This window comes from Pangasianodon hypophthalmus, chromosome 6 (assembly GCF_027358585.1).
Source record: "Pangasianodon hypophthalmus isolate fPanHyp1 chromosome 6, fPanHyp1.pri, whole genome shotgun sequence".
Taxonomy (NCBI): domain Eukaryota; kingdom Metazoa; phylum Chordata; class Actinopteri; order Siluriformes; family Pangasiidae; genus Pangasianodon; species Pangasianodon hypophthalmus.
The window spans coordinates 5826192-5848043 of record NC_069715.1 but is presented as its reverse complement, the minus strand read 5'-3'; the positions used below and the strand labels follow the sequence as shown (position 1 = coordinate 5848043).

Below are 21852 nucleotides of genomic sequence, written 5' to 3'. Positions count from 1 at the left end.
TAGAGTCATAGTACAGCTCTCTTCTATTTTCAGTTTAGAAAGACATGTGCCTTTACATCTACCATATAGCAGATGCTCTTATCTAAAGCAAATCTTCTAAATCTGCTAGCATTCATAACCAGAAAGGCAAGAGACAAAAGTGTTAGAATGGTACCATAAAGACTATTTCAAAGTGCATATTCAATAAAATGGTAATAAATAAATAAAGGACAATTTCAACCCTAAGTGCATAAATAATACTACAGTAGATTAACACTGCACTTTATGATACAGAACGGAGAATTATAATACCTACATTTAGTAGATATTTTAATATACGAATGATAAGCAAGTGTGCTGCAGATGAAAATGTATTGGTCACTATCATCAAAATAATAAAATATTTATTTTCTTAATACATCAGTTTCCAATCATTTAAATAAACTATCTTGAGTTTTCATGAGTATGTTAATATCATCTCATATACTCATATTAATTAAGATATTAATAAAGAAAAAAAGCAAATTATAGTTCACATGTTGCATTTCCTCTTCTTAGTCTGAATTATTCTCTAATAACTTGCTTTTTTTTCTCCAAGCTTGGTGTGGAATTTCGCATGTTGACCCTGTGTGCACATAACATGTGTTAAATGCATAACATGGGTTAAATGCAGAGCACAAATTCCTAGTATGGGTCACCATACTTGGCCACAAGTCACTTCACTTCATAAAGATCCTCAGTGTTTTGTATATAATATAAATATTCTCTAATAACTTGCTTTTTGATGCTTTCTGTTGATTTTGCTTTCTTATGGATTGCTGTTTTAGCACATGATACACTTACACTATAAACTTCACTTTACTTTTGTTTGTGTAAAGCTGCTTTGAGACAATGACCTTTGTAAAAAAAAAAGCGCTATACAAATAAAAATGAATTGAATTGAATATATGGCCAAATGTTTGAGGATACCTGAGATCTGCAATGTAACTCAGGACTGTAGTATGATTAGAGTTTATCTGAGTGAAGAAAAGCTTTGAGACATGAGACATCTCTCAGTTTTCATGAAAGTCTAAAGCACTGTATTTACAACTCAACAAGGACTCCACTTTACTGTTACTTCAAACTAACATTGCTGCAACTCTGAGACTATTTAAAGTGCGTTTCTCAGCACTTTCAAACACAAGTAGAGCTTTACTCTTCTGTAAGATCAAATATAGTTTACTTTCATAAGGGTCAATCTACAATATATGGCCAAAAGTATGTGGACACCTGACCAACACATTCATATGAGCTTGTTGAAAATACCATTCCAGATTTAGTCCCTCTTTGATGTTATAATAAGCTCCACTCTTCTCTTCTGGGAAGGCTTTCCACTAGATTTTGGAGTGTGGATGTGGGGATTTGTGTTCATTCAGCCATAAGAGCATTAGTGAAGTCAGACACTGATGTTGGGATGTTGAGGAGGTCTGGGGTTCAGTCTGTGTTCCAGTTCATGCCAAAGGTGTTCAGTGGGGTTGAGGTCAGGGCTCTGTGAAGGACACTCGAGTTCTTCCACTCCAACCTTCACACACCATGTCTTCATGGAGCTCGCTTTGTGCACAGGGGCATCGTCATGCTGGAACAGGTTTTTGGAAGACAATATTTATATTATATACAAAACCCTGAGGATCTTTATGTGCACATGGAAGAGAATAATTCAGATTAAGAAGAGGAAATGCAACATGTGAACTATGATTTGCTCATATATTTTTTTTAACATACTCATTAAAACTTAGTTCCAGTGAAGGGAATTTGTTAAAAATGCTACAGCATAGAAAGACATTCTATACAATTATGTGCTTCTAACTTTGTGGCAACAGTTTGGGGAAGAACCACATATAAGTGTGATGGTCAGGTGTCCACATACTTTTGGCTGTATACAGTACTGTGCAAAAGTCTTAGGCACCCTATGTTTTTTTTAGTACAAACTTTGTTATAGATTTTTATTTTCTGACTTCTACATTATTGATTCAGTACAAAAACATTTTAGATTCCAAACATTAGTTTTCAGGCACAAAATTCAATGTTACAGAAGAATGTTTGTATGTCAGTAAAGAAAGCAGCAGATTCCATAAGAGACACTTTTCAGATAAAAACATAATGAAGGCTGCTGGGTTTCGCTGCAGAAATAAGAAGCGAGTCGACAGTCAAAGTCTCCAGAAGAACTGTGGCTGCTTCTGCAAGATGCTCAGTAACACTTCCAGCTCATTTCCTTATAAAACTGCACACATTGTACCTGAGAATACTATTTTTATTTTTAAAGCGAAGGATCGTCACACCAAATATTGACTTTGTTTCATTTATTACGGTTTACTGCTCTTTATAGTATTTTTTTACATGTAGAAACATTTAGTTTCATTATTTTTGAAGGCGTCTTTGCTCTACAGCATTTCTTTGCACGTGCCTAAGACTTTTGCACAGTACTGTATATCCTGTATATTGAACAACGAAATGACGACTTCTCGGGTTTGCTCAGAAATCTCGTGTTCTATCGCGAGAATTAGAAAGAGCGGCCTCCTCTTGTATCCCAGCATGCTTTGCAGTTGATGCGGAGGAAAATGAAATCGGCCATGTCGTGGTAGTTAGCAGTAACTTTCTTTGAGGGAACTGCGCCGACAAGAGTGAGGAGGTTATATCGAGTGTGCTCGAGAAGAGGACACACGGAGGGAGTTTGTGCACCCACACGAGGTGTTTTGATACAGAAATTAACGTGAAGGAAGAGCTGAAAGGCGATAAGGAGGACGCCATGAGCGGCGGGACGCCTTACATCGGCAGCAAAATCAGCCTGATCTCCAAGGCCCAGATCCGCTATGAGGGAATCTTATACACCATCGACACCGAAAACTCCACCGTCGCGCTCGCCAAAGGTGATTTACAGCGCGCTTGTGTGGAGTCTGGATCATTCTGGATCATACCGGATCATACTGGATCATTCTGCTTTTTATTAGCTGCCTTTAATTGTTAGCTTCGTACGCAAAAGCAAAGGATTAGCCGTTAGCTACCTGGTTTAAAAACTCCTAGCGTAAACTGAGTATATTGATATACGTATATATCAATCCTTATATAAAACAACATACAAAATCATACAGATTCTATACGAAATTATAAATCTTAACTCCTTCGATACGAATTTAAAGGGCGATTCAGGGCCGCGTACCGAATAGCTGCGCACTCCGTGTGTAGGCGCACTTTATTGCGTAGGAAATAATGGCTAGTGCGCCCTATCTAGTGCACTAGAGCAGCTGTAGGAGGGATTTGGGACACAACCAGCCCGTCTAGCATCTGGCTAGATAAATATAGCTGGATGAAAATGTGTAATTTTAGTTCGTAGGTCGTGTTTGAGGTTTATGTTTTCTTAAAATATCTTTTTATGATTTTTAAACATTTTTATTGTATTTTATATAGCCAGTGTGGCTTGCTAACTTGGTTACATGTATAGAAAGATAGCTCGTTAGCTTATAAGCTGCTAGTTAGCTAGGTTTTATTATAAACTTTATGACTCGGTCTGTTTTATTTGTTTATTGGCAGATAATTTAATCCGTTAGTGTTCTTTTTGGTGTGTTTTTGCATGTGGTAAAGTTAGAAGTCTGTTCTTAGCCGGTGCTTTATCAGCGCTTCTTTGTTTACTTCAGTTCAGACCGCGTTAAGTTCACACACACACACACACACACACACACACACACACAGGCTGTTATTTTCCTCTCTCTTTAATCTGAAAACTAGCTGTGTCACACACACACACACAGTGCTAAGGTGCTCCTTCGTGCCAGTGTTACCGGCTCTTTTCAGGGGAAAGTGTCTAATGCAGGCTCCAGAAAAAAAAAGAGGCGCCGCTGGATGACGTCACGCGCCAATTTGCATATTCATCAAATCGACACTTACTCATTTGCATATCGAAGGACAATTTTCCCAAAACTTGAGTTTTATCAGGATATAAAATACGTAAGGAATTAAACGCACGGTGGTGGTGGTGGTGTGCTGCTGTAGGAAAATAATCAGTGACGGAGCCGTGTGAAGTTGATTATTTTCCTATAACAGCACGTCCTGAAGTGTTTTATTCGTCTCACACCACAGCAGTTTGCCAGTTTATTAAAGCAAGATGTGTACTTTTTATCCATTTAATGTTGTGGAATGTTTGCAGACCACTTCCTGCTAACACTTACATTACAGCAGCTATAAGAGCTCATACAGCAGCTCCCTCACCAGCCTCTCATTCTTTTTTTTCCTCCTCTGAAGACTAAACACATGTTACTGAGAACCCTGAAAGTGCAAACTCTCTGTCCTGAACACGAAACTTTCAGGTTTAGATTATGTAAATTAAACAAGTCCCAGTCAATTAGCTGTTACTATAGCAACAGTAACCTATTACAGCTAACTCTTTACATATTTATCAGTGAGATTTTGGGAAATTGACAGAAATGACTTTACTCTCTTGTAGTGGTTTTTTATTCTTATTATTATTTTGCAAACTATTTGGTGTATTTTTTTTTTTTTAAAATCTCCAAACCCACAGATAAACCTGCTTTTATACAAATCCATCTGCTAGCCATCTATGCACTCTGAAAGCGAAGAACAGATTTAAATATTACTTATATTATCCGGCTACATGAAAAGGTCAGCTAGCAGAATTTAGATTTTAAAATATCTTGCATTTTAGACATTGGAGAAAAAATTAAGAAAAATATAACTTACTGAAAAGCAACAAGTGTGTGCTTACAATGTTTCCTTAATAGGTTTAAAATGTTTTTTTTTTTTATGATATTAATAAGAAGCAGCTACACAATGTGGCCAAATGTTTGTGGACACCTGACATTCACACCCAAACTGCTGACACAAAGTTAGAAGCACAATTGTATAGAATGGCTTTGTATGCTGTAGCATTTTTAACAATTTCCTTTCACTGGAACTAAGAAACCCAAACCTGTTCCAGCGTGACAGTGCGTCTGTGCACAAAGCGAGCTCCATGAAGACATGGTGTGTGAAGGTTGGAGTGGAAGAACTCGAGTGTCCTGCACAGAGCCCTGACCTCAACCCCACTGAACACCTTTGGGATGAACTGGATCACCGACTGAACCCCAGACCTCCTCACCAACATCAGCACCTGACCTCACTAATGCTCTTGTAGCTGAATGAACACAAATCCCCACAGCCACACTCCAATATCTAGTGGACAATCTTCCCAGAAGAGAAGAGTGGCGCTTATTATAACAGTAATAACGGGGAATAAATCGGGAATGGGATTTTCAACAAGCGCGTATGGGTGTGACAGTCAGGTGTCCACATACTTTTGGCCATATATTGTAGATTGACCCTTATGAAAGTAAACTATATTTGATCTTACAGAAGAGTAAAGCTCTACTTGTGTTTGAAAGTGCTGAGAAACGCACTTTAAATAGTCTCAGAGTTGCAGCATTGTTAGTTTGAAGTAACAGTAAAGTGGAGTCCTTGTTGAGTTGTAAATACAGTGCTTTAGACTTTCATGAAAACTGAGAGATGTCTCAAAGCTTTTCTTCACTCAGATAAACTCTAATCATACTGCAGTCATGTTTTATGTCAGTCCTGAGTTATATTGCAGATCTCTGAGTGATGATAACAGCGTCTGTCTTTCTTTTTTCCTCCCTCTTGTTTTTATGAACAGTGAAATCTTTCGGCACTGAAGACCGTCCTACAGACAGACCAGTGGCTCCCCGGGACGATGTCTTTGAATACATTATCTTTAGAGGAAGTGACATCAAAGATCTGACCGTTTGTGAACCACCGAAGCCCAACTGCTCCCTGCCTCAAGACCCGGCCATCGTACAGGTAACAGTGTAGTGTGTGTGTGTGTGTGTTTTATATGTGCTTTGTAGTGTGATGATTATTTGTATTGTAAATCACTTGTTACAGCCAGACATCCTTCAGCGTATTTTTTTTTTTATTGCTGCTTTTTGGCATTAAAGATCCCTCTCTGATCAGCAGGATGGAATTTAGTGTTTGCTTCACGGGGAAAAATGATCAGAGCTAGCATATTCTGGGAATTTGTGTTCTCGGGTTTTACAGGACAGGTTTGGTCAAGTGTAGAAATTTCAGTGTAGTTTTTCAAACTCTGTAAAGTATAAAAGTTCAGAACGTACTGTAATGAAGTATGGATATTTTCTTAGTGAAGTATTATAGCCTCAAGGCTCTAAGTCGAGTTTCTGTAGACACTTCCTTTTTCTGTTCACTAACGCACAAAGCCTACTTATGCATGTTACATTTTTCATTGTTTCTCTGTGTGTTTGTGCGTTAAAAGGCAATATGAAAAAGGTCTAAACAAACCATCCCACCTCAGATGGAACTGAACATCGGAAAAAAATACTGAAGTAGAGCCAGTAAACAACCGGCTGTAGTTCATCGACTCTAAACATGAAACAGCTCGCCTTCCTAGCGGCTTGTCCAATGACTGCAGTTATGTACATTGTATCGCTGAAGGCGGCTCATTAGACCAGACACTAGCTAGAGACATTAACTCAAAAAGGGAACCGGCTTTATAGCGTTCTCAGTTTATTTCTGGTGTGGTTTGTGAGATGAAGTGCAAGTATTCTCCATGTGTCAGAGAACAGATACATCTAATCTGTTCAGAGCCTAGAAGTGGTAACATGAAGCGATATAAAATATAACCGCTTCAGATTCTGTTCTTTATAGGCATCAACGAATCACTAACGGTTTCATCATTAAAAGGTATCTGTTGTAGCATTTCATTTACGTTAGCTGCTTATCCAGACCTTTCATGAGCAAGAAATTTTATGAAACGAGTACTGGAAAGAGCCTATTGTGAAGTTACTCAGGACAACAATATCATATCATTCATATTTCTTATCCCTACAGGTGTAGTTTAATTATTTTTTGATTTTTTCCGCAGTCATCTCTAGTCTCCACTCCGGCGCCGTCCTTCCAGCCTGTGGGTTCTTACGCGTCCTTCAGCCGACCCCCTGTGCGCGCCTACAGCCAGTTCTCTGCTCCCCTGGTGCCCCAGCCCATCGGCGCTCCTGTCACTGCAGGTGAGTTTCACTTCTGATCTTCAGCGTATACTGCTTTAATTAATCAGTTAGTGAGGCCGAGTTAGTTCCAGGTGGACCTGTAGACACTATAGAAAAAATTAGCCATAGTTTGTTTGGACAAAGCTTGAACAGGAACTACTCTCTAGTGTTTATATATAGAGTTGCACCTGTTCTGTCCACTCCCTGTTTCTGTATGAAACTCAGGTTTATTCAGTGTGTGTGTGTGAGAGAGAGAGAGAGAGAGAGAGACAAGACATTAAAACCTGCTGTCCCTCTTTACGCAGGAAGTTCAGGGTCCGCGTTCGGTAGCGAGACAAACGTAGCCGCCCCTCTGTCCCAGAGCGCTCTCCCCTCTGACCCTGTCTCTCTGAGCTCACGTGTAACTGAAGGTAACTAAATTGTCGGGGGGGGGAAAAGCGTGCGCTCTGTGTGTTTACTGCATTTCTGTTTTTAAAATAAAATAAAAAAAAAAGTGCATGCAGATGGCTGCTGTGTGACAAACTGAATGTTGGGGTTCATTCGTTCTTGCATAGTTAGACAAGCGCTTTAAATTTCCTCTCATTGTTTTTCACTTAAATGTTGTAGATCCAAATTTCAGCATTAGTTTCTCAAATTCATGACTATTCTTGTTTTAACAACTTGTCTTACAGCTGATTCTGCTGTAATGCTTTGCTTACTCTTCGATGTTGTGTGTGTTCCGCAGGCCGCACGAGCCCGTCTCTCGATGCCCTGCGGAAGAGCCCGAGCCTGGAACCTGCGGTGCAGCCGGCTCCTCTAGCGCCTCCTGCTGCATCTGTGAGTCAGAAGAGTCCTGGAGGGGGCAGACCTCCTCCCAGCTCCCAGAAACAGCCTTCTGACAGCCAGGAGCAAAGCAGGGGTGAGAATGCACAGGCTCTGTTAGCCATGTTGATATGGGGGCATGTAACTTGGGTTCATTATTGGTGATGTGCCACCTCAGTTGGGAAAAATCATCTTTCAGCTGCTCCCTTTAGGGAACGCCGCAGCGGATCACCCGTCTCCATTATGGAAATGATTTGATTTGGCACAGGTTTTAAGTCATATGCCCTTCCTGATGCAACCCCCGTTTTATCCGGGCTTGGGACCGGCACTGAGAGTGCACTAGCTTGTGCTGGGTTTGGTGCCCAGCGTGGGGCTCAAACCCACAATCCTCAGAGTCTCATCCTCTACCGCCTGAGTTAGCCAGGCACTTTCAGTTGGGGAAAATAATTCAAAGAATAATCGGACTGCGGTAAACTCTTTTCTGAGCATTCTAGTGTTCATTTGTCTGTTTCATTTCATTTGTCACGTCCTGGCACTGGCTACAAGTTGCTAGGTGTAATATCTGTATTGCAAAACCTAACATTATGCTAACAGTTAACTAACAATATACTGTGCAACCCTGTTCCCACTACAAAGATTCATTATTCGTTAATATGAGAAACAGCAAAGTTCTAGTTTGTATCAGAAGCGAGTTCTTTATCACCTACTTGCCCTCCTTACTGGTGCAGGTTGGGTGGTGGAGTTTTTTTTTTTTTTTTGGTGTCTTGAAAGTTTTGCGCGTCTCAGTCCTAACTCTGAGCTGCTGTTTCTGTTGAGTTGTTAACGTAGATGTTTGTCTCCTTACAGCTGCTGAAGTAGAGAAGAATGCTCGCCCAGAAACGGACTTGAGCAAGGTGGAGAACCGGGAAGCCAGCAAACGCCCACAAGGCAGTAAGTGTTTACGAAAGCTTACATAAATAATCAAGCATGCACAGTGCGCTCTAGAGACGAACATCAGTGATCACAGGACACTGCGTAGTCATGGACTTTTATGACTAAAATGACTAATAATGTGATCAGTGTAGGTCAGAACGTGATAAAAAGCCTTTGCATGATGACAGTGATGTATGGTGTCTGACTGCTCAGCAGGTGCCCCCGCACTGCGAAGAGGAAGAGGAGGAAGTGGTGGCGGTGGAGGAAGTGGTGGTGGTGGTGGTGGAAGTCAGCGCGGCCGCGGCCGGTTTAACATGCGCAGAGACGGACCAATGAAGTTTGAGAAGGACTTTGACTTTGAGAGTGCCAACGCCCAGTTCAACAAGGAGGAGATCGACCGCGAGTTCCAGAGCAAGCTTAAAATCAAAGGTGCCAGTTGATTTCTTAAAGTTTTCTCCACCAGTTATCTTTACTTGTTATACGGGATAATAACTGCAAAAATGAGTCACTTTGGTCATGATATAGAGCTCCTTTCTTATGTAGCGGTTAAATGTGTTTAGTGCTTTAGGCTACATCTGTATGCTTAGATATTACCTTTGCCGTTATAATGAACAGAGTTTAATTAATTACACATCAAATCGGTTATTGCTGTGTGTAAATGTTTTAATTAAGCGAAGAGACATAACCATAGCAGCAATTGTATGTATCGAATATTGTACATCAGAATCCTATTGATGTAGCTAAATAAACCTATTTAGTCTGATCCTTTCTTAAATCAGTAGAGAGCAGCCTTATTGATCATTTTTAATTCAATTTTATTTGTATAGCACTTTTAACAATGGACATTGTCACAAAGCAGCTTTACAGGAATATATAAATTCAGGATATAAATTTTAGATTTATAAATTTATCCGTAATGAGCAAGCCAGAGGCGACGGTAGCATTAAAACTGTTTGTCACGTCGGTGATATGTATTTAAATGCTACATAGGAACACAAATGGGTTTCCCAAAGTGAGTAAGTAATGTCGCTACGGTATGCGCCCACGGCTCTCGTCATCCTAGCTTGATGAAACTGCGTCATGAGAATGTGAAGTATTAGTCAGGCAGTTAGTACCTGGGAGGACTTGGGAGGTTATAGTTCATAAAAAGCAAAGCTCAACAATATCAATCATGTTTAGTTGCGGTTAAATTGTGATTAACTGAGTAGCCTTAATGACAAAATGCAAACATTAACGTGGCGTTCTGCAGATGAGAAGGCGGTGAACGGGGAAGACAAGGGCGACTCGGGTGTGGAGACGCAAAACAGCGAGGGCAACGTGGACGAGGACGACCCACTGGGACCCAACTGCTACTACGACAAGTCCAAGTCCTTCTTCGACAACATCTCCTGTGACGACTCCAGGTACAGCACGACTAAGAAGTAGATCATCAGACTTCATATAAATAATCATCACACTAACTGACTTTTTGCTTTCTTTACAGAAAAGATAAACCTGGAGGTGGCAGGTATGTTACCGTTTTATTGGGCTTTTATTTTATTTATTTTTTGTGCCGTCAAATTTTGATTTTGACTTGAGGCTTATTTTCGTCTACTTGTGGGCCGTGTACCCTGAATATTATATCATGTTATTTTCTAAATGTTGGGAGGTGACGCTGTGTACAGTAAATGTGTAAAAGTCTTAGGCACGTGAGAAATACTATAAAGCAGAGTTGCCTTCAAAAATAATGAAATTAAACATTTGTACATAAAAAAAAAATCCACTACTAAAAGCAGTAAAAAGTAATAAACTAAACAAAATCAGTATTAAATGTAACAACTGTTTGTGTTTAAAAAAAAAAAAAAATGCATCAGTCGTCTCAGATACAATTTGTGCAGGTTTATAAGGAAATTAGCTGCTAAGTTTTTGTGAGCATCTTGGAGAATCTGCGACGGTTCTTCTGGAGACATTATCATACCTGTTTCTGTTTTTGCAGATAAAATCGTACAGACTTCATTATGATTTTGGTCTGAAAAGTGGTGTATTATTTAATGTGTTGTTTTTGCTGCCATACAGACGTTGTCCTGTAACATTTAATTTATTGTTTTGTTAGAAAAGTAATATTTGGAATTAAAAAATTTTTTAATTAACTCATTAATGAAAAAGTCACAAAAATAAACATTTAAGACAAAATTTGTAATAAAAAAAAAAAGTAGGGTGCCAAGACTTTTCCACAGTATAGTACGTATATACAGGTATATAAACTGATGATAAAATGTTATCAGGAAGTCCCGTCACCTTCACTTACTATTCATTTAAACTGACCAAAATGAATACAAACCTTCGTAGATGCTTATGTTTAAGGTTCTGCGCGTGTGTGTGTGTTGTCCGTGTAGGGAGCGGAGGCAGACCTGGGCAGAGGAAAGGAGGATGAACGCTGAGACGTTTGGCCTCCCGTTGCGCCGAGGGCGTGGAGGTTTCCGGGGCAGAGGGGGCCCTATGGGATTCCGTGGCGGTCGCGGGCGCGCAGCCGGACGCGGCTCTTTTGGACCGCCCCGCGGTGGATCTGGATTCAGGGGGGGGTTCCGCTCAGGACGGGGAGGACGAGGAGACTTCTCTGAATTTGAGTACCGGGTCAGCTACTATCCAGCATAAATCTAGTGTTTTTAGTATTCTCACACCTTAAATCATGAATACAAATGAATACTATACACACACTCAATTCACCACTAACGCAAATGTAGTCGATCAGCTAAGGCATGTCTGCTGTCTGATAGTTGCTTGTTAATTTCCATACAGCTAACTAATCTCATGTTTAAAGCTAAAGGATGTAGGATTTTTGGATTTTCGTTTTCTCTGGTTAAAAATGGCGAACGACTTGCGTAACACAGGTTGTGCTGCGTCGTTCTCTGCCACGTGGATTAATCTGAAGCCTGCGAGAGGCAAATTATACATATTCAACAAGAAATTAGGGCTGCGTCCCAATCCACAATCTGCACACTAAATACGATGCCTGTCTCTCTGCTTAGTATAGAGGTACAGATGCCTAGTAATGACACCAGTCGTGTGCTAACATACTGCAGATTGTAGCGTAGTGATTATAACGTGTGACTCTGTTACTGAGTACCAGGTGAAAGTGCAAAACCTCTCTCGCTTAACTAGAGCTGTCTGGCTCAAAATCTATTTATAAATGTTGTGATGTCTGTGACTCGGAGTCGAGTCGTCCGGCAGCGGGTCTTTGGCTGTACTTCTTACAGCTGCAGTGACGTGAGGCATATCTAAGCTGTTATAATACAAACCCAACAGCTGACTGAATTTCTGTGAGTTACAGTCACAGGATTAACGTTATAGTTACATGTTATGTATATAAGTATTTCTCCCCTTTTGTTTTAATTTTTAACCAAACATCCTACGTACTGTAGCTTTAAATACATTAGATTGTAAAATAGCAGGCGTAATCCGAACAGTGGAACTGTATTATTACACGTAGTATCCATCCTTGCGCCTCTGCAACTCCGCCTTCTGAATTTTGGTGGGCGGAGCCTAAGAGGGAATCAAAACATCCCCAGTGTATGGTTTTTGCTTGGAATAATAACAAATGTAAAATGTTTGCTAAGGTAAACGGGGTCCTGGTTGTCTGAAATAGCTGGTAATAAACAGATCCGGTTCAAGGCAGACATTATCAAAAAAAAATAAATAATAATAAAACTAATTTCACAAACCAAACATGTCTTGTAGGATGGGTTACATTTAGTGTCGGGGGAAAAGAAATTTATACCAATGAAGGTTAAACATGTGTAACTTGTCATGTGTGTTCTGGTATTATGCGTTATTATTATTATTATTATTATTATTATTATTATTATTATTATTATTATTATTATTATTATTTATTCATTTGTGTATTTGATTTGTTTCAGAAGGACAACAAGGTGGCAGCGTAGTTCACAAGAGGAGCAACTACAGCGTCTTCTACAGGCTGGAGTTCTCCTTCCCTCCTCTCTCCTCCCCTATAGACACTCTGTCCGTCTGTCCTGAATCCAGTGCGGGAGGTGGACTCGCTCCTCCTTTCCGCTTCCCTTCTCCTCTTTTTTTTTTTTTTTTTTTTTTTTTTTTTTAAAGAAAACAAAAAGTCAATCTTTGGATCTTTCTTTCTTTGATACAGACACAGAAGACTTTGCAAAAGAAAAAAAAGCGCAACTTTAGTGAAATTACTTTTCAGTATTTTTGCATCAGCGTTTTAGTTCCTTTCTTACACAACAATAATAGGAATTAAAATGTATTTGATAATGTTCCTGTTAGGTGTGTGTACACACACACACACACACACACATTCACACACACACACACTCGCGCACACACACACGTGTGTATGCTGACGCCCGCTGATACTGTGAGCTCCCATCAGTGAAATAGCTTTATTTTTCTTTCCTTCCAGTCTTTTAGAAGCACCAGACTCGTCTTTGTGTCCTGTACGGTCACGATGAAATCTTCATCCTTAAACCACTGCCTAAACCACATTTCAGTTAGACCCGTGACTCTGCTGCGAGTAGCTACGACGTGTAGATGACTTATCTTTCTTTCTTGCTTTCCTCCCATTTTTTTTGTAGTGACTCATTTTATTTTAAAGATTCATCCCCCCTGTTTCCCTGGCTGAATGGTCTGATCCAGCTGCGTCCTAAATTCTCATCAACTCGGATCTCAGATGAGGCTGTTGAATTTAAAAAAAAAAAAAAAAAAAAGTGTTGAATGTAATAATGTTGATGCGAAGTTAGCCAGCACTCAGTGGGTTTTGGGAAATTATTATTATTATTATTGTTATTGTTGTTTTCTTGTTTAAGGAATTATTCCCATATGTCTGTACAGTGCCATTGTAGACAGGAAGTGTTCACAGTACCCTGCTGGAAGAGGCTTCTTTCTTTCTTTCTTTCTTGACATGAAAAAAACGGACACGTTTGCTTAGAATTCACATAAAGTTGAGACCCGAGTGCCAGTGGATTTTGCCTTTCGATGATTACGTAGATGTCGTCGTGTCAGGCTCTTTGATACTTTGACGTGTTTAAATTTGTCGAGCCTTTACATTTACAGCACGAATAATCACCATTTTCTGTCAAGTTCTTCAGGGATTGTCCAGCGCACCCTTTAACAGTTAGATCGGATCCCCTCAAAGAAAAAAAATTCATTTGCACTTTAGAGATGAATAACGCCATGCTACTCGAACTAGTAGTTTGTTTCTACGCCATGTTCTCTCTCCGCTTTTGGCTTTAAATATGAGCAGCTCTGATTTTTTTTTTTTTTCTTTAAAGTCTTAAAAAGCTCAGAATCCACTAGAGAAAAAAATGTATGAAGTGAAGAACAGATGTGTTGGGAACGTGAAGCTAACGCTTGTGTAATGAGATGTGAATTCTCTTTAAGAGCCTGGTAGCATTACAGCAAATCCAGGTCATGGGTTTAGAGAGCAGATCAGAGATCAACTCTCTAAAACCTTTTTTTATGATCATTTAAAGGTTTCTGCTTGGAGTCAGGATTTAGTTTGTGTGCTGAAATTAAAGCAGGGCGTTTTGGTGCAGATTTGAGGTGTCCCTGCGTTAACAAGCACAGAGCTCGAGTTTAAAAAAAAAAAAAAAAAAAAGGTGATAAGCCAGATCATGACATTACCACTAACCTTTTTCACTTTCAGCTTGATGTTCAACACAAAAAATTTTAAAATGCACTAAGGTTTGCCTGATTTACACAAAAAACAAACAAAAAAAAATTCAGCTAGATAGCGAACCTGGCTGCTGGCTTTAATTATACAACAAAATATTTGCCTTTGTTACGGAGATGAGATGGATGTTACCTCTCTAGCAGTAGATATCTGTTACAAAGCTAGCCAAGTTCAATAGCAAGCTGCGTATTTTAAGGCTCATTTCTCACTGAAAGCAGTATTTTATACGAAGCAGTAACACTGTGCTGAAGAAGTGGAAAGAAGGACGAGTGGTGATGTCATGATCACATGGTTTTGGCATTTAGCTGATCGCATGATCACGTGCTCCTCAGATGGATAAAACACTCAGTGTGTTCTCAGAGTCAGTGATGAACTGTGTGAACAGTGTGTGTGTGTGTGTGTGCAGAATGAGCACATTAGAGCTTTGACTGTGTAGGACCGCTGATCCAGGGTCAGCGTTTAGTTTCATTCGGGATTCCTCAGCCCTGCTTATGAACGAATGCCAGCTCTTCAGATGCTTTATTGCATCATATTTAACTTGTTTTTTCCCCCCTGAATGTCAATGAAGCACTTTTTTGCTTCTCTACCAGCATTTGGGAGTTTGTATGCATTTTTTTCTTTTTTTTTAAATTGTTGGTCGTTTCTTATTTTCCGGGTATTGGCTTGTGAAAGGTTTATGATGAAAGAGACTCGTTTGTGCTTTGTTCTTTCGTCTCGTATCGATAAGACGCAGTAAGGTTCGTGTTCCTGTTGTGGCTTGAGGTTACCTTTGTGGCTGTTGTGTACTTCCTGTAGGCGCTACGCGATGAACCTTACCTACATGTGGCATATTATTGGTCTTTTGGTAGGCAGCTAGTTTAATGCCCTGCAGTTCCGAATGAGCCGTCTGATTGGATGATTTATTCGTGGGTTGGAGCACAGCATGATGGGAAATGCCTTAATGAGCCAGCAAAATTGTGTGTCATAAGTGTTTGGGTTGCATTGAGCTCTCTCTTGCCCGTGTAGTGCACTACTCAGGCCGTGAGCTGAGGACATGCAAATCCTCTGGAGTGTCAAATTTGGGATTTTGCTCGAGTGAGTGAGTGAGTGAGTGAGTGACTGAGTGAGAGAGAGAGAGAGTGTGTGTGTGTGTGTGTGTGTGTGTGTGTGTGTGTGTGTGTGTGTGTGTGTGTGTGTGTGTGTGTGTGTGTGTGAGAGTGTGAGAGAGAGAGTCCTGGACTGATGCAATAATCACATTAACGCCCCACGCCGCCCCTCTCCTCCTCCTGCTCATATGAGATGTCAGACTGTACATACAGAGTTTCATTTTGTAAAGGCGAAACAGGATTGTTTTCTCTCTTCTAAAAGAATTTGATTGGCTTATGTGTTTTTTTTTTGTTGTTTTTGTTTTGTTTGTATTTCCTGAATAAAGCAATTGTACAGCATGGTGTACTTTTAGTGACCAGGTTGAAGTTTTTATTCAGAAATGAGAAATAAATAGTTGTTCAAAATCCTTGTCCTTGATTTTTTTTTTTTTTCTTTCCCCTCAACACCTTTTTCTGGTTTCCATGTTTCCTTTCACATTTTAGACTTCATTTCTAGAGTGTAAAGGTCCAGATGTTTCCCAGAGCTGCAATCTTATAGATTCATTCATACAAAATTAAATATCAAATGCATTCAACTATTTTCAGCTGTAACTTTTAAAGAAATGTTGCAGCTCAAGTAGAATTATAACACAACTTCGTTAACATTTAAACTCAGTACTTATGTTGTGGTGCTTTTCCCTTTTAGGGTTAATTTGCAAATATTTGAATTATTTTGACTTTAAGTACAAATGCAGAATGTTAACCTGAATGTTCTGGTTTATTTTTATTCTTTCAATTCCTCCTTGTCCACTTGGAGGAATGTGGATAAATGTCATTAAAACATTTGACAAATAAATCTTTAACCTTGTGTAGGTTTAGCCAGAAATCATGAAAGCAGAACCATCAAGCTGTGATGTTGATTTGTATTTTTCAAAATGATTTACCTTTTTGGTTAAATGAGGAGGTATTTGGTCATTTATTGGCCCAACCAGCAAGGAGCAGATGTTTATTATCCAGCTGTTTGTGGATGCTGCAAGTGGAACCTGATTATTTGGGAAAATTTGAGCTCTTTGAGCTCGGATAAAATCAATAGTAACAGTTACTCCTCCTTCCAAGACTCGTTGCTGCAGGTTAGTGATGGGAATAACAGCTCTTAATTCACATTTAAATAAACGCCAGTTTTCAGTGAGTCACATCATTTGACTCGGCTCACCAATGAGAGTCGATTCTTTCGGCTCCCAAACGGCTCACCAATGAGTCGACTCTTTCGGCTCCCAAACGACTCATTGCCATTTTGTACGAAACCTTTTGCGATATTTTGACCAGCAAGTCTTCTTCTTTGCGTAATTATTTATTTATTTATTAGTTTGACCAGAGAAACATACAAACGTGTTGTACATAACAACTACAGGGGATACATTACACAAATCCAAATTCAACATAAATTACAACACTGACATGTTATATTGAACAAAAGAAGAGATTTATTCCTAGACTTATTGTTCCAAGTCATCTTGTTTGCCTAAAAGTTGTTTTTACGAAAAGCAGCGTTTCTCAAAAAGGAAGTGGCGTTCTTCTTCGGTGGTCATTAAGCTGCTAGCTCCCGCGATGCGCCAACTGGTCCGCCATATTGGAAGGGTCTGGATTCAACTGTAAGCTCATAAACGTCTACGAAGGGCAAATCAACTCTAACATGATTTACGTTTTTCCACTTTTTACAAAATGTTTTTAGAGACGTTATAAATGTCCGCATATTACATGTCATGTCATTTTAAATAACTGCTCTGCTGCTATAAAGAGAAAAGGAATAAAAAGGCTCTCATTTGGGAGTCGGCTCTTAACGTTCAATCACAAGATCCGACTCCTTCGAGACTGACGCGTCACTACTACGGCGCATGCGCATTGGAAACCACCCGCGATAACGCACTGCGCATGCGCAGTACACAGGGCGCAGGGTAGTGCTGAGCTGTTTTGAAGATGTCTGTTGTTTTTGTGCCAAAGAGACAACGCGGGAAAGCGCAGATCAACCAAGAAACCATCCAAAGAGTAAGTAGTCGTAACTGAGAAAAAAAAACGTGTGAAAGTTTAATTAACTAGTTACACTACCAACGAGTTTACACATTGAGTTAACTAGCTAGCATAAACAGCTAGGCTAGTTTCGTTTCAGGGAGTGATGTTTCATTTTACAGAGTTTAACATTTAAAATATAAAGTCTTAGTTGTAATTCAGCACTCTGAAAACGTACAAAAACGCGAAAAACCACGTTTCTCAAAAACGTGGCGTTCTTTTTCGGTGGTCGAAACGCTGCTAGCTCCTGCGGTACGTTAACTCGTCCGCCATATTGGAAGGGGCAACATTCAGTCATATGCCGCTGTAACTCTATGGAGGGTTACAGGTTTGCCCTGATAAAAGTAGTTCTAACTCGCGTGGACAAATTTCCACAAATGTAGTTTTCTTAGAGATGTCATAAATGCATGTTACAGATGATGTACATTTAAATAAAGTTGAGAGGCCTCATTCTGTTAGTGCACTTCAAAACTGTGGAACACCACTGTAAAAAAATATATATAATAAAACTGTTATGTCTCGTGTCACCTGTGCTTTATTACAGCTGCTGAATGAAAATGACCAGCTTGTGAGGTGTATAGTGGAGTACATGCAGAAGGGCAGAGCCACTGAATGTGTACAGTAAGCACTGAGCTCATATACACTCACTTATACTTTATTACATCTAATAAAGAAATCTCTGTCTCTCTCTCTGTTTTTTAAATAGCTCTAATGGCATCTAATGACTGATTCAGTCTTGTAGCCAAACTATTAATTTTCATTTGCAGAAATGCATTTCTAAATAGTGTGTAAACATCCTCACACTGATAAAAGTCTGCTTTAGTTCTGTCTATATTTAGGAGTATGTTTTGTGAAAGTGATACAGGAGGATCAGACTTGTTAGAAGTGCTGTAATCCTCCTTTACTTCATACTGACACAAAACCAAACATGTCGTGGCTAAAGGACTTCCTTTGATTAAGGGAATCATTTTATGACCAATCTTTAGACTTAGCTGGTTTAATATGCAGAAATTAACAGTTATTTATTTGCAGATACCAGCAGATCCTCCACAGAAACATAGTTTATCTAGGAACGATAGCAGACGCCAGTCCTGATGCACCTGTAAGTCCACCACAACCTGCACTCCTCACACACACACACACGCACACAAATTGTGTAATCTTAAATTTTAATGACAGTGCTTGTGTTTCAGGCTCCTTGTGAAGATGCATCAGCACTCGCTGGAACGAAGGACGTTTCTAAAACCTGATTTCAGATGATCTATAGCTGCATCTGCAGTCTGACTGAAATGTGCACTATGTACAGTGTTTTTTAGGGCTAGTTTTACCAGAGCGCTGTTTCGTCCTTCGTTCTGATTGGTCAGGAAGTGTTGATTAATGGTCCATCACAGCAGCTCTGACAGACAATAGGTTTATGTCAAGACACTCGTTCTGTAACGTTAATCGTTTCTATTAGAAGATGGACGATCCTGTTAATAAAGGGATTATAAAACATTCTGTTATTTAATGAAGACAAGTGTTTAATATTTATGGAAGGAGTCACCAGTGTCGACGCTTTATAACAGTCAGTTTATGGCCATGGGAAAGTCTTCAGAACAGAGGACTAACGTCAAGTGAGAGGAAAACAAAGAGGCTGGTGAGAGAGCGACTGTTTATAGCTGCTGTGACGTCAGTGAGAACTTGTTTCGTAGCTGTTCCAGAACAACTATAAATGGATAAAAAGTACAGACTTTGTACTTATTTTAATAAATAATTGTAATCGTTGGCACATTCCTGTGTTGTGTGTAAGAGGAATAAAACACTTCAGGACGTGTCCTGTCATGGTTTATTACTTACTCTGCCTCGCTTCAAAGTCACTTTGGCTAAAAAATAAACTGCTAATTAAACTCCAGAGCTGCACGTGTGTGCGAGGCTTCAAATAAGAGCGTGTGACTCATTCTGTATTATGTTTATTTATTTTTTTGCATTGCTGGTACACTTGGAAAGATTCAGACGCCAGCTCTAGTGAATAAGCAACGTAAGCCAAGCGATCCCCCTTCACGTCATCCGACAGCATCATGTCTCACATCGTATCGTCTCGAACTTGTAATTATTTGTGAAGCCACTAGTAAACCATTTCTGACACAGCTGAGTAATGCTAATGTTTACAGTCCAAGGTCTTTAAAGATGTCTTTTAAAAAAAAAAAAAAAAAAAAAGGCTGCAACAGTTTTGGGAGAGAACACAGACCAAGCAACAACCCCTATGTTTTGATTGTGCAAAGCACAGAACTATAAAAAGATATATATTTTATATACAGCAAACGATTCTCTGTAAACATGTTAAGTATGTTAGTTTCAGAAAACATGGTCATATCATAAATACAGGCAACATTGGCATCCACAAACATCACAAAAAAAAAATATCCTGGGCAGTTTAAATGCAATGCAGCCCACAGCCGGAGAAACTGAAGGGGACAAAAAAGGGTTTAAAAGGAAAAAAAAAACAAAAAGCAAACAAACCAAAACCACCCCAATCTAATAATCGGCTTTAGTGTTTGTGATGTTACTTGTATTTGGTAATCTTTTTGTAGATAGTTCAAAGGAAATGTGCTTTTCACATCTTGGGGGGGAAAAAATAACGCTTTACTTAATAAGCCTATATTACGTTAACATATACAGTAACGGTATAACATAAGAAAATACAAAAATAAGATTAATACTGTCAATATCTTTAACAAGAAATATATTGTATTTCAAAGGAACAGATGTGATGTTATGCTGCTTTTTAGTGTTAAGTGTCGCCAAGAGCCAATCAGAACAGAAAATGAGCGTATGATGAACGGAACAGGGCATCTAGCTTCTTTTCTTTAAAGGTTACTAGACTCCATCTGCTTCCATCAAGCACCTTTCACTGACTGAACAACGCTTTGGTTGGAGAAAAGAAAGAAAGAAAGAAAAAAAAAGTTACGCAAGTGCTATTAATATCAACATGGCACATAGTTTACTTACTGCGAACGTTTTTTTTTTGTTTGTTTGTTTTAAACTTTGTCAGATGTTGAAAAAGTAGTGTATTTCTTTTCAAATTACACATCTGCTATGATTATTATATTTCTGCTGAGCCTGCTCAAAGCTTCTTCATAAAAAGAATTATTAATATTTTTCTTCGGAGTCATTTACACGCTATGGAACAGTAGCTGGGAGCTGTAGTCTAAGTGATCCGACACGAGATTTGGCAGTTACAGCTTTTTTTTTTTTTTTAACCCCCTCCCGTCCCTCACCGACACAGTATGGTCACAGGTTGCGTCCTGTTAGGCCCACACACGCACGCACGCACGGTGTTCGGCGGCCATGCACGTCACGCGATCCGCTCTCGACGAGTCCACGGCAGCCTGGAAATAAACTCGAGAATTCCCAGTGAGAGCTGTTTTATAATCTTGGCAGACGTACTTGGGAATTTCTAGACTCGAGCATTTTGTGGAGCGGAAGCTCAAGCGACAACTTCACTAGCTGCTGGAAGCGGGAATCATGCACTAAATCGGCGCAAATGGCAGTTAGGAAAACCGGGGACTCACGTGGATCTGACAAATACAAAAAAAATATATATATGCCACAATGTTCGATATAAACTCGCCTATAAAAACACACTCGTCTAAAGGACTATCAAAATTGGGAATCGCAGTACGGTCCAGAGTAAAGTGTCGGCTACGGGTGTGTACTAAGCACATGAGCAGGGGTGTGATGGTGTCGCCATCCACCTGACCTCATCCGTTAGTCCTGTCCAACTTTCCTGATCACTGACCCCCCTTTAGATGGAGTGATGGCGCGATCTCATCTTTACACCAGCACCGACTCCAACCGTGGCATAACGCAAAACCCTTAACCGCTGATCTAGGACCAGTCTATAGCTTACTGAGCCCTAAACGTCATGTTTACGCTCCCTGGTCTCAGAACAGCGATTAAGAGGAAGGCCGTAGTGCGGGGCGAGGCGGTGGAGGGCGGAGTCAGTACTGGTGCAGGTACGAGGGCCGGTGCTCAGGTTTCAGAGGGAAGTTCTTAAAGCCTTTACTCAGAGCTTTATGCTGCGAGACCTGCTGCTGCTGCTGCTGCTGCTGCTGAGTGAACGGGAAGCCGGACGAGAGGCTGCTGGAAGGAGAGCACTCATTGGCTGTTGACCAAACCGGAGACTGCAGCATTTGCATGGAGTCACCCCACTGGCTGGAAGGTATCGTCATTTGATAGAGGGAAGAGCTGGGATTGGGCATCGTGTTGGAGTGGGTGGAGTGCTGCCACGGTGCCTTCGGAGGCCATGTTTTAGTTTTGCTGTCCT

The 21852-nt window shown here is 40.0% G+C and overlaps 3 protein-coding genes across 11 annotated transcripts in view; 2 read left to right on the top strand and 1 right to left on the bottom strand.

Annotated features, from left to right (window-relative positions):
- Positions 1–2546: 2546 nt before the first annotated feature.
- Positions 2547–12807, top strand: lsm14ab (LSM14A mRNA processing body assembly factor b). Of its 3 annotated transcripts, none has more exons than XM_034305200.2 (11): positions 2547–2885; positions 5657–5820; positions 6899–7037; positions 7322–7426; positions 7741–7914; positions 8664–8747; positions 8946–9158; positions 9979–10132; positions 10213–10236; positions 11105–11342; positions 12629–12807. In XM_034305200.2, the coding sequence occupies exons 1-11, from the start codon at positions 2765–2767 to the stop codon at positions 12650–12652; spliced, it is 1440 nt and encodes a 479-aa protein (XP_034161091.2). In that variant the 5' UTR covers positions 2547–2764; the 3' UTR covers positions 12653–12807. The 3 variants fall into 3 exon arrangements, with proteins under 3 accessions (XP_034161091.2, XP_034161090.2, XP_034161092.2); XM_034305199.2 differs by having other exon boundaries at positions 8943–9158; XM_034305201.2 differs by lacking the exon at positions 7322–7426 and having other exon boundaries at positions 8943–9158.
- Positions 12808–17368: 4561 nt separating this feature from the next.
- ss18l2 (ss18, like 2) lies at positions 17369–19357 on the top strand. Its single transcript, XM_026927290.3, has 4 exons — positions 17369–17525; positions 18091–18167; positions 18579–18648; positions 18740–19357. The coding sequence occupies exons 1-4, from the start codon at positions 17457–17459 to the stop codon at positions 18794–18796; spliced, it is 273 nt and encodes a 90-aa protein (XP_026783091.1). The 5' UTR covers positions 17369–17456; the 3' UTR covers positions 18797–19357.
- A 125-nt stretch (positions 19358–19482) lies between these two features.
- The window catches only part of garre1 (granule associated Rac and RHOG effector 1), a 55366-nt gene continuing 52996 nt past the window's right edge, over positions 19483–21852 (bottom strand). For all 7 annotated transcript variants that reach the window (XM_026927286.3, XM_026927283.3, XM_026927285.3 and 4 more), the window contains one exon: positions 19483–21850. In XM_026927286.3, coding sequence (XP_026783087.2) covers positions 21527–21850 — 324 coding nt within the window. In that variant the 3' untranslated portion in view covers positions 19483–21526. The remainder of the gene's footprint in view (positions 21851–21852) is intronic.

Bases quoted from the DNA above. Each gene is read 5' to 3' on its own strand.
- lsm14ab (XM_034305199.2), top strand. From the start codon at position 2,765: ATGAGCGGCGGGACGCCTTACATCGGCAGCAAAATCAGCCTGATCTCC. The intron at 8,748-8,942 runs GTAAGTGTTTAC...CTGACTGCTCAG, and splicing joins CAGCAAACGCCCACAAGGCA to CAGGTGCCCCCGCACTGCGA. The intron at 10,133-10,212 runs GTACAGCACGAC...CTTTCTTTACAG, and splicing joins ATCTCCTGTGACGACTCCAG to AAAAGATAAACCTGGAGGTG.
- ss18l2 (XM_026927290.3), top strand. From the start codon at position 17,457: ATGTCTGTTGTTTTTGTGCCAAAGAGACAACGCGGGAAAGCGCAGATC. The intron at 18,168-18,578 runs GTAAGCACTGAG...ATTTATTTGCAG, and splicing joins AGAGCCACTGAATGTGTACA to ATACCAGCAGATCCTCCACA. The intron at 18,649-18,739 runs GTAAGTCCACCA...CTTGTGTTTCAG, and splicing joins ACGCCAGTCCTGATGCACCT to GCTCCTTGTGAAGATGCATC.